This window comes from Athene noctua, chromosome 5 (assembly GCF_965140245.1).
Source record: "Athene noctua chromosome 5, bAthNoc1.hap1.1, whole genome shotgun sequence".
Taxonomy (NCBI): Eukaryota; Metazoa; Chordata; class Aves; order Strigiformes; family Strigidae; genus Athene; species Athene noctua.
In genome coordinates, this window is record NC_134041.1 from 62,310,728 (window position 1) to 62,323,256 (window position 12,529).

A 12,529-nucleotide genomic window follows, 5' to 3' on the forward strand; every position below is an offset into this window, starting at 1 on the left:
CCCTGGGGTTTGGTCAGACCTAAACTGATACCAACATGTTAGTAGCAAATGAAAGTAGTACTGTTAAAAGTGCATGGGATTACACTCACAGTGAGGATCAGTAACAGCAGGACTGGGCTTTTCTTAGCCAAGGGAAGAATTTCAGTGATGTTTGTTGTTTCGTGTCATTGCCTTATCCCTCATCTTGTTTCCATCTGTGACGTGGAGCAGATTCTTGCCTGTATAAGTAAGGTGACTGTATTAAAGCCACTGCTCTTTTGGCATTTTATGTAGAAATACTGCACCGCTGTTTTTCAATATGACTGCAAAAAAATAATGCACACACATGTGATGTCTCTTGTGTCAATGCCTACTGATTATACCTCTGTGCTGTTCCTTTGAAATGTCACCAGGGCTTACTGGATGGCATGATGCTCTTCCAGTCTGTCTGCAGTAAAGTACAGTTATAAAGTGGTTTTTTCCCCAATATATTTAGTTATTTACTAATAAGTTCCTTTTACTTCCATGTATTTTCCCATCAGGGTGTCACAGAATGCACATGGTGTACACTTTGACAGGGGAAAAATAATGGTGCGGGTAAGGTAGGGGTCAGTTTGTGCTAATGTCTTCCAGATGGCAGTGTGTAATAAGAGATCAGGTTGTCTCTCCATCTGTCCAGTCAAGAAACTGTATCTTTGTTTTGCTTCTTGAGGATGAGTGTCTGCCTCTCTCCTGCCCTGCTGATAACATATTGATCAGTGACAGCATGGTATCATCTGCTCAGTAAGTAGATTTTTATTTACTGTATCTACAGAGGAGTGCCCTGAAAAGAATTAGGTAAAAAGTTCACTGGCTGTTCTGCCAAGCATTTTTGTTTAGCAATGAAACCGAAAGGCCAAGTTCACTGTGATTTGCCAGTACACGTTGCACTAGGAGAAATTTTGGCCAGACACATCTCTTTATGCTGCAGGTGCAGAGCTCTGCAACAGGACTTCTGTTTTAGATGAGAAATGTTTGGATTGGAAAGGCAGAGAAGGCAGATCAGTGCCCTGGCTGCACAGGACTACAGTTTAGCTGGGTCCATGATTAGAGACGTTAAACGTTTCTGAGCAGTGTCTGTCTGTTCCCTTCAACTTGCTGCCTGTCTTGTGGGAAAAAAACCCCTGGAAACGCCCAGGAAAAAAGGGCAGCTTGGAAAGAATTTGCTGCATGAGTTGTCTTTAGGGTCAGGCCATAGGTAACAGGCAGGACAACCCAATCTGGTCTCTTTCACATGCTAAGGCAAGCAGCTCTTGCATTTAATCTCTGGCTGAGGTTGCAGAGCTGCAGCACAGCATTTAGTCCAGACCAGACAGAGCTGTCGCAGCTCTGGTGTGAACTAGGGAATGAGCTGTTCTGAGCTTGAGTTGGTGTTGGAAAACATTGTGTTCCTGTTACGCGGTGGGCACGTTAAGCTGTTACAAGGAAATTTGTGATAGGTGATGTTGGATGTACTGAAAGCTGTGCTTTATCTGCAGATGGACCTTCCCTGGTTGCATAGTTCACAGCCTGGGGCTCTGTGATGCTCTCAGGGTGTGCTTCTTGGTGTTAGAAGCACAAGCAGGCAGGAATACCCAGGGTTATCTGTATACACAGATGGTCAGAAGGTGACTTTCGAGAATTACTTAAGAGGTGGAGCTTGAAAAATGTTTGTTTTCTAATCAGCTCGACTCTACAGGGTAAAGGCTGGCCAATGTATAGTTTATTGTGCACTGAGACTTGGTCCTTTTGGTAGGATCCTTGCTACAACCATTAGTTGGAAAATAAGTTTAATGTCCAATCTTTTAGTAAGAGCTGTGGAGAGGCAGAGGTTTTAATGTAGCCGCTTTATGTCTGAGCTGATCCAAGTACTGTGAGTTGCTACCATGAGTTGATACACGTACCTGTGTTGATGTAGACTTCAGCTGGAGAGTTTAGAGCAGACACAGGGTCTGTGTTCTGGACAGGGTTGCTGTGCTGTGCTACCCTGCCTCAGTTTTGTGCAGTCTGTACCATTTCTGAGCTGTTCTGCTTCTGTTTTGTCCCTTGTGAGCTTATTGTGCCCCCAGCGGGCAGCACCCATCTGCACGTAGCACCTGCCTGGGGATAGGCAACGACCAGTAGCACTGAGCTGTTGCAATTCTACCTGCCAACAGTACCCAACCGTGGCAAAATCGTGATGTGACGATATTAGCCCCAGCCCTGGTGTGATTAGTCTTGCAATCTGCTTTTCATGGCCTTGCTCAACACTCCTTGGTACTTTGGACCCCTCGTCAGAGTGACAGCAGTGGGGAAAAGGGGTGAGGCTGCCCGTGGCACCCTGTCCTACAGTCCTTCCCACCACATGCAGGTGGATGCCTCCTGGTGCTTGTGTTGGTGCCAGACTTCACAGAAAATGCAAGTACCAACCGCATTTCTGCTGTGTTCCTTGCACAAGTAAGGCAGCTGACACTTGGCAGGCGTGGTCCTTCTGGGAATCCAGTATTTGATGGTTTAGATGAAGCTTGGAAAGCTGAAGGGAAATTATTTGTGGGTTTTAACATGTATAGATACTAGAGCTTGTAAAAGTAAGCCCTGTGCTTTTTGAAGGCCAGGGAGCAGAGCTCTTCTAAAAACGCCTCTATTTTGATGTCTAGTTTTGCTTTGCAGAGAGCGTTGGAATGACATTAGTCAAAGTGTATCCCTGAAAATAATTTCATTTTATGTGGGAGGACTGGAAGGGGGGAAGCTGAAGGGCTGCAGATGGGCAGGGTGGCCGGTGAAAGGGTGTGGGTGAGGGGGAACAGGTGCTACTATAAGCAATTAACTGGGAGGGTTTTATGTGTGCGTAACATAAGGTCCATAATTTTACGTGTGTTTGATATTCTTGCTTGGCTGGGCCCTCTTGTGAATTGTTTGGGTTTTGCAATTCTTTGTTTACTCTCCAAACAGATGTTCAGCATTCGCTTTATTTTTAGCAGTTTACTTTTTGCTTTAAAATCTTAACTTTCTCTAATCTTCGTGTGACCCTATATAGTCACATCGCCTTTGTATATATTTGATGCTATTACTATATTAGGACAAAGACATTTTTAGCGAAGGAAAAAGTCCTTTGCATGAAAAAGGAAACAGCTTGCTTTTTAATTTTTATTTATTTATTAATTTATTTTCACTTGATGTGACTGAAAATTTAGAAAGTTTATGTCAGTGTCAGACCAGTTTAGACAAACCGGGGGAAGGGAAGGAAGGAAGAAAGGAAGGAAGCAGTGCGTAAAGCAGAGATAATTTTGCAGGAGGAGTAACTGAGTAGTTATCCTATATGGCACAAAGCAACTCCTTTGATATCAGCTAATCAAGGTAAACCACTCAGAAAGAGCTTTCGTTATCTTTGTAGGTTGGTGGATAAACACTTTGGGAAATAACTGTTCTCGCGCTCACGTGTATGGTAACTAAAGTTAGGGCCGTGATTTATGTTTGTCCTCTGTTTGTATACATGTTTCTAAAGAAAGGAACAATCTGTCCCTGAACTTCACCAACTCATTCAGTAACACAATTTAATCTACCTTCTACAATTACAGTATAATTACTGGAGGGGAGGGGAGAGGAAATTTTAAAAGGAATGGCTAAGATAGCTGTTTATATTTAGTTCAGGAAACCTAAAAGAATCTTCTCAGCCAAGGCCTAGTTCCACCACCGTTTCCTTAAGCGTCTGGATCTCTACAAGCAGGAGGTGGCAGGAGGGGAGGCTGGTGTGTGTGGCTGCTACCCCAGGACGTCGGAGGTGCCCTGGGAAGGACAGCGTGGCCTGACAAGACCCTATGCTGCTCCTGCTTTGAGATAGGAGGTCACGGGTTATTTAGTTGCTTTTCTGTCATTAGTTTAATGAGTGTGGCCAAGAGCAGGGGTAGCAGTGTGGTTACTAGTCTGCTTTAGGTGAGGGAAAATGCAAGCAAGCCGCCTCTTTGGATACACGGGTGATTTATGCTCTTAAAAACCATGAGAAAGCTCAGGAGAGGTGTTTTATTTGTGCTGCTGTCAAAAGCTATTTTTCTAATTTGGGTTTTGCTCATGAAAACAGAAAGTCAATGGAGCTGTACCGGTGTGTTCTGCCTTGAGGAGAGGGAATGGCAGGACTGCCCTCCCTCAGTGCCAGGGGTTTGGGCAGATGAGGGGGTTCCTCCTGTGCTCTGCTCCGTGTCTGTGCAAGCGCTCCTCTTGCGCAGGGGCCAGGAGCAGGCGTGCCTCCTCGTAGTGCCCCCACAGTGCCTTCCCTTGCTATGAAGAAACTCAAGTCTTTCCAATCCATATTTACATGCTCTGGAAATCATTACATGACTGTCATGCTTCTGAGCTGGGTCTTGCGGGGCTTTGCCGAGCAGAGGGACTTGTAGGAATTAACAAATACAGCAGTATTACAGTCCTGTAATCTTAACATTCATGTCATGAGTTCAGGGATTATTGTGCTTTTAGCTTTACAGCACAGAGAGAGTTTTTAAAGTAAGAGAATTTTTCAGTCCCGGATTTTGTTTTTTTTCTAAACCGCAAGTCACTTAATTGAATGTTTGTATTGTACTCTGAGGAGATAGGACTGCGTGAGAACTACAAAGTAGTCATTAGTCATTAATTTATTTTACTAATTTCATATACAGTTAAATTCCTCTGGCAGTTAACGTTATGGTCTGTAAGACCCGTCAGAACTTTGCAATATTACTGGTTGCGTGGTCATCTGAGAAATTAAGTGAAATAGGGTTTGTAGGAAGAAGTAATTTGTGGGAGGTGGAAGAGAGAAGGAATTGGGGAGGGTGTGGTGTGCTCCTTAGAGCTCCTTAGTTTGAATCCAGCCAAAGTTCTGTCTTTTAAGGAGACTTCAGTAAAGCTTCATGAACACTTCTGAAATTTGTCGGCTTATTTTTAATAACTGTTTTGCAGCACTTCCAAGCCTGATAGCTGCAAAGAAGTTGATTACCTCATTTCTGGAGATGTACCTTTGGCTGCGGCCCCTGGTGATGGTGTAGAACTGCCTGCTCAAGAAACTGAAGGTTTCACAAGGGAAAAAAAGAGGTATTGTGCAATGTTATTTCATACATTACAATACATTTCCGTGTCTATACATCCTTTGCTTAAGAAAATATAAAGTGTGAAACAGGCTGAATGGCTTTAACAGGTGTTCTGTCTAAGTTATATAGTTTGTTGCTGGATTTTGAAACCAAATAGTCGACTATGGAGACCTGCTATTTCCAGTATATTTACTCCAAAAGACCAGAAGAGGGAGCTTGGACTACACTGGTTATCACTATGCTGATCTTCCTACTATTTTTAAATTAACAAGTTTTTAGGAGTTTTTCCAAATGTTTTCCTTTCTTGAAGTTCAGGTTTAGGATTTGGTTTGTTGGTTGTTTTTTTTGGGGGGGGTGGTGTGGGGAGTGTTTGTGAAACTGTGCAAAATCAGGTCATGTTCAGGAGGACTGTTATATTCATTCCCTTTCAGATGCTCCCGGCATCTTCCTCACACAACTGGTTTGCACTGTAGTTGTCAGTACTAAAGGAAGAAGTTCAGCTTGGTTTTGCCCTTGCTAAGAAAGGTTGAATTACTGTAATTTCCGAGTTAAGTGTTTCTCTCCTTCAGATTTGCACTGATTGGTGCCATAGTGTTTGATAGATGGCCTAGGGCATTTTTGCTTGGGAAACCCTCAAACATGACTCCTCCCATCTCAGATATAGTCAAGACAAGACATGTGCTTGGATATTCATGACAGAGCTTCAGATGACGCCTGCCTTGTGGGTGATTAACCAGTATGCTTTTGTAGCTCGACAATAAAGGCATGCCCTTATTGTGACATCTATTAATGGAAAAGGTCACAGCACAGCTGAGAATATTAAATGGCCATTCTCTGGAGAATAGCGTTCTCCACCCCACAGATACAGACTGGCAGCTTGCGGTAAGTACGATACAAGACAGGAGACACCATGGGAAATACAGTTATTCCACTAAAGCTCTGTTCAGAAATGTCAAAAGATGCTGGCGTCAGCAGGAGGATGCTCTTAATCACAGATGAAAACGTACACAATATACATGTTCTGCTGTGGAACAGTCAATGAATAGCTATCAGCAAATGCTTTTCAAAAAACCATCCACGGTATAATATCTAGGAAACACATCGGTTAACTCTTTGTACTAAAGTTCTAATGATTTTAATCAGAAAATGGTGTCCTCAACTCTAGTGTATGTGCTTGCTGGAAGGTCAAGTCTTCTGTGTAATCTTCCTCCATGGTACTGTACTGGACCCACACTTTCTCACCCGTGTATAGTTGGTAGGAAACAAGTGCTCAAAGAAATGTTTTGCACCAGTGTGGAGTTTTCTGCATGAAGGGTAGATACCATGGTCACTCCCTAAAAATGGAGCGAAATGGTCAGGTGAGGTTGTAAATTAGAAAATATACACCCCAAGATGTTGGCTCTTTCCAGAAAATCATCAAAAACTGTTTGAACTTTATGGATACCCTGGACTGAATTTCACATTCTGTGAGTGCTTTAGTGTAATCACAGATGACTCCTGTTTACAAATCCAAATTGAAACCACCAAAACAGATGATTTGGGTTTTTTTTCCCTTTTCACTAGAATTCAGCATCAAAGAGAGGAGAAACAATTTTAGAACTCAGCAGACAAGCAGAGCTGCTGTGCTCACGTATTTAGATTGGCTTGTGCCTCTGAAGTTAGTTTGGGTTTGATAATGATGTTTAATTTTTAATTTTGTGTTTAATAATGTAAATGTCTATGTGTGTGTAAGAATCTCTCGGATAGGGTAAACAATGGTGTAATTAAGTAATATTAGTAGAACTGCTTAGCACAGAATCAAAATCCAGCCTAGGATGTCAAATGAACACTGGCAGGCATCCTCGTTGTACCTCGAGAATAGCAGTCTTATCACCCACAGCCTTCTTTCCCTACAGCTGAACTTGCGTGTTCGTTCTTTTTGTAACAGGAACAGACTTTCATAGATCTTAATGGAAATTAAGATGCATGCAGAGGTGAGAATTAGATATCTGTGGGATGAAAGATAATTCTTGCATCCTCTTGAAAAGCAAATATATTACTGTTGAAATAGCTCTTTGCTGTTATGAACAGCCCCTTATGTAAATACTTTCTTGGACTATCTTGCATTTTTTATGTGATTCATGTGTATCAAGTCAAATCAGCCATGGAAGATTAAAGCATGCAAATTGAGTTATGTTTCAGTTTGTCACATTTATGGCAACTACCTGGATGGTAAGGTGCTAAACTTCTGCAAATGATGTGCCACTGCACGGTTTTCTGCAGAATGGATCCTTGAGGCGTTTCAGTCCCCTCTGTGATTAAGATGGTCACGTTATGAACTGTGTCACAGACACTTCATAATTTGGGAGAAGTGCTGAGATATTGCTAGGGAGTGTGACTTGTCCTTTATGGAAGCCCTGCAGGTAGAGCTGGAAAGGCTCTTCAGAGCTGATGCATCCCTTTGATGGTCCTGTGAGGAAGAGAGATGGGTTTAATGCGTTCTGTAGAGCAAAAAGCAAATGCAGTCTTTGTGCAAGTCCTCACCTGTAGCCCCACTACCTGCTTTGAAAGCCACACCTGTGATGTTACATGTGGCTGGTGTGATTGGAGAGGTGTGTCCTCCTTGTTGCTAGATATAGGGTCAGTTTTCTTTCAGAAGCTAAACCAGAATGGAGTCAGATCATTTAGAGAGACTCTGGATGGATGGGGAACTTCTACTGATCGCTGAATCCCTGAAATTCAATACAGATCTCTGACTTGAGATGAGCCTGGAACCAATAGGAAGGATAGCAACAAATCTTTCTATCCAAAAGCAAAAAGTTACAACAGGTTTTACAGAAAGCTCCACATACTGTGGTGTTGGTTTCCAAAAGGTGGTTTCATATTACTTCCCCGGGAGGAAGCAAAGCTGAGTTACTGGTGTCACACAGAAAAACAGGGTAAGCTTTATGACTTCTGGGTTTTACTTGCTGATCACATGTTGAAAACAAGTTTTCTCCTTTTGTTCATCGTTGAAGAAGCTTGGTGTAAAACTAAGTAAATAAAAATCAATGCATTGCCTTTATTTATGACCTATACTGATAATCCTAGCCTGAGTTGCTTTTAATGATGTAATCAAAACCAAGAAGGGATTAAATGGGATTGAAAAACACGAGGCTTTTTCCTTGAATGAATTTAACCCTTTTGAAAGGCTGAGGTTTTTTGATTTTTTTGGTGGGAGAGAGGGTGTGAGACATTATCTTTTTTATGTGTATTACATGAACTGGGTAATAGTGTACCTCTAATGTGTGTCTGCTTCACAAGTGAAGTGATATCTTTTTATAATAGCAACAAAATGAAGGCATTGCAATGAAGTTGCTTGGGTCCTGGAAACTAAAACCCAAGATCTGCCTGGACTTGTGAAAGCTTTTGACACTGTCCTGCATGACATCCTTGACTCTAAATTGGAGAGACATGTTGTTGAGGGATGGCGCACATGGTGGATAAGGAATTGGCTGGATGGTCGCACTCAAAGAGTTTTGGTCAACAGCTCGATGTCCAAGACGAGACCAGTGATGAGCGCTGTTCCTCAGGGGTGGGTGTTGGGACCGGCGCTGTTTAACATCTTTGTCAGCGACATGGGCAGTGGGATTGAGGCACCCTCAGCAAGTTCACCAACGACCCCGAGCTGTGTGGGGCGGTGACACCCCGGAGGGAAGGGATGTGCCATCCAGAGGGACCTGGACAGGCTGGAGAGGTGGGACATGCAAACCCCATGGAGTTCAACAAGGCCAAGGGCAAGGTCCTGCCCGTGGGTCGGGGCAATCCCCAGCACAAATCCAGGCTGGGCGAGGAGTGGCTGGAGAGCAGCCCCGAGGAGAAGGACTTGGGGGTATCAGTGGATGGAAAACTGACTGTGAGCCAGCAACGTGCGCTGGCAGCCCAGAAAGGCCCCGTGTGCTGGGCTGCACCCAGAGCAGGGTGGGCAGCAGGGCGAGGGGGGGATTCTCCCCTCTGCTCCGCTCTGTGAGACCCCCCTGCAGGGCTGGGTCCAGCTCTGGGGCACCAACAGCAGAAGGACACGGACCTGCTCGAGCGGGGCCAGAGGAGGCCACGGAGATGCCGGCGGGGCTGGAGCACCCCCTGTGAGGACAGGCTGAGAGAGTCGGGGGGTTCAGCTGGAGAAGAGAAGGCTCCGGGGAGACCTTAGAGCGGCCTCCCAGGGCTGAAAGGGGCTGCGGGAAAGGGGGGAGGGACTCTGGATCAGGGGTGTGGGGATAGGACAAGGGGTCACGGGTTTACACTGACAGAGGGCAGATTCAGATGAGATGTGAGGCAGAAATTCTTCCCTGTGAGGGGGGTGAGGCCCTGGCACAGGCTGCCCAGAGAAGCTGTGGCTGCCCCCTCCCTGGAAGGGTTCAAGGCCAGGTTGGACGGGGCTTTGGGCAACTGGGCTAGTGGAAGGTGGCCCTGCCCATGGCAAGGGGTGGGACTGGATGGGCTTTAAAGTCCCTTCCAACCCAAACCGTTCTGTGATTCTGTAATTTTTCTTGAGGCTTTGTGGCCAATTCCAAAACCCATTCACTGTCTTCTGAAGCAGAACATATGTAAACAGCCAGTCTGTAACAAATGGATGGGAATGAGCCATAGTCCTGCTCTTCCTTCATTTCATCCATTTAAAAGTTTTAAAAAGAGGCTCTGTCTCCTGAGTGATGTGTTCAGAACTGCTCAGCCCCATGCAGGAGGATGCTTTGTGTTGCTCACTGTAGATGTCTTCAGTCTGTTACAGACAGGGATGTCTGCTGTGTTTCAAGCCAGAACTGTTGTGGACTAAGTGCATTCTCTTGTAGCTCATTGTGGGACTGGTATGGTGGGATCCCCAGACCAGGGACTGGATCCTGCAGGCTCCTCTGGGTGAACCCATGGCTCAGGGAGGAGGTGGGTGGGGGACGACAGTCCTGTGTGTGATGGGCAGGGTGCCTGGGGACCCCCGTGTTGTGTGCTGGAAGAGGACAGCTTCCATAAAACAGCACTAATTTAATAAATAGCTTCCAGTAACTGCATTTTGAAAAGGCAAAATGCTTGACAGAAGTGGGGAATGTCGCTGGTTTTCTAACCATGTCTTTGTTCAGAATTTGGTGTCTCTGGGGTGCGTTCGGTCTGCGTGTTTATGCTCAAAGAGAGCAATTATTTATGTGTGTTGTAAAGCTTCTCTCTGTATGTGGCAGTGGACAAAAGGGCTACCGTTGCCCTCTGTTTGCTTGTTATTACTGTGCATTTTACAGGTTCCCTCAGGCGATATATGGTAATTTCCTTGCTGCTAGAACAGGTTCAGCAGCATGAAAATGAATATGTCATTACACTAATTAATCCATCCACAAGGAATTTTAGAATGGCATTAATCATCTTGCATCCCCCTTACGAAACTGGCAGTACAGATTCGAGATGGAGATTATACACCTGGCTGGGGTTGCTGTGCCCTGCCACGGTGGCACCCATGGTGACAACTCCCAGGGCACCAGAGGAGCCTGGTGCTGCCAGGAGCAGGGAGGACTTGCAGGGGATCACCTCTTGTCCTGGAATAGGTAATGCATGAGTTTAATCTATTGAGTCAGGTGTATTTTGTATTTCTCAATAATCAGTGTTGTGCTTAAACACGGCCTGTTCTTCTGGGGCACTCTACCTCTAATATTAAATCTTTTAACAACAAAAGCAAAAAGAAACGCCTGAAAAATACTGAAAATACTTCAGTTTTCTGTTAACTTTTTGAAAATCAACTTGAAGCTGTCAGCTAACTTCTTTTAGACGTTACCTAGTCGTCATTTCACCACCCATCGTTGGCTGTCACGGCAAAGACTTGCACCAGGCGGGAATACTGTTCTTGTCTGATTTCTTCATCCTGCATTTTCATAACCAAATTCTTCCCTGAGGGCAAGAGACCTTTGGATTCTGCCTCCTGAAATCTCCTGCAACAAGATGCCCTGGAGAGCGTTATTTGTGCTGATACTGTCACTTGGGGGCACGTGCATGAAAACCCTTAAAAGTGTCAGTCCCCTCCCGGTGTTACACAGCTCCTTTCCTAACAAGCTTGGCACCAGCTGTCTTAGGGATCTTACACCTCAGGTTGTTTAAAGGCTTAGAAAGAAGCATGGAAGCAAGAAAAGATCCCATGGTCTCTTGACAGTGGTTTTGAAACTCCAGTGCACTGAAATGAAAACAGAGCTTTGGGCATTTCGCTCATGGACGTGGTCTGCAGAGGCATATTCAGCAGTAAAATAAACTCCCTCCTTTGGTGTGGTTATGCTTGTGGTCCCAGTCTGAAGGCTGGGCCAGAAATTTGGAAAATGGGTTTAAAGTTTTGTTTGCGATTCAGTGAATTCAGGCCTGGTTGATACCAGTAGTAGCATGATACAAATGGAACCCAAAATTGAAGTAGCTGTGCCTCAGCAGGAGGGGAAAGCCAAGGAGCAAATGACAGGCCAGAACCTGCCCAAAATGATGCGGTGAAGAGCTTTCCACAGGGAAAAGCTGTAACTTGTGTCTCCTCTGTAGATCGGCGTGGTGGACAGAGCCCCTTGTTCCTTCAGTGAAATCTCTGCAGAGCCACCACAGAGGCGTCCACACTTGAGGGTGTGCTCAGCTCTCGGGAACCTCATCTCCCTGTTTGTATGGCTTCTTAATTTCATAAAACAGCTTTTGTACACGGAGTCTTCTGGTGTGTTTCGTTCTCACGTTACTGATTGTAATTCACTGCCGACCTCTGAAAGACTGTAGTCCCCCCTGGCATCCTGAATAGCACCGTGCAGAGGCCCCTTTTGTTATCTTTGCAGTGGGTTTCCCATGCAGGAAATTTCAATAACTAAGCAGGCATCTTGGTTATTCATAACTCTTAATGCCATTAATCTCACTTGCAATTTAGATTAAGCAGCGACCTTAGCAACCAAACAGCAATCAGTGGGGGTGGGGGACACAGTTACTCATCTATTTTTATTTTTTTAATTTATTTTTTTTTAAGAATCCCATTCAAGTGTTTGTTTCCTGTGAGTCCATCCTGGGCGCATCATCGCAGGTCATTCCATCTGTCTTTGAGTTGTCAGATGGAAATATTCTGAGTGTGCTCAGGCTTTAAATTCTGAGACAGTGCTTGCTTTTTTTTTTTTTTTTTTAATGAACTAACAATGTATCAATGCAAATAAAGCCCTCACACCGTGTTAATCTAGTTAAGTGGTGGAGCAGGCAATGTGTTTATCAAAGTATTTAATCTACGACAGTAAGTTAAATCTCTGAAGCTTTATGCCTTATCTCCTCATATTATTTAGTGGTGTATTATTTTATATCGTGGTAACACAGATAGGGCTGTGTTATGCCAGGTATTATGCAGAGACAATCGAATGAATTGCTGTTATTTTTCTTGAAAAGAATATTGAAGAATATCCAACTGATTCAACACTCCCTAATTATTGTACTGCTCAGATTTCATTTATACTCTCTAGTCATGAACCCTTACCCCACACTAAGTAGATTAAAAAAAAAAAAAA

At 44.3% G+C, this 12,529-nt stretch overlaps 1 protein-coding gene across 5 annotated transcripts in view; it reads left to right on the forward strand.

Moving 5' to 3' along the window:
• The window catches only part of TACC2 (transforming acidic coiled-coil containing protein 2), a 138,529-nt gene that overhangs the window by 52,123 nt on the left and 73,877 nt on the right, over positions 1-12,529 (forward strand). For all 5 annotated transcript variants that reach the window (XM_074907890.1, XM_074907895.1, XM_074907898.1 and 2 more), the window contains one exon: positions 4,906-5,037. In XM_074907890.1, coding sequence (XP_074763991.1) covers positions 4,906-5,037 — 132 coding nt within the window. The remainder of the gene's footprint in view (positions 1-4,905; positions 5,038-12,529) is intronic.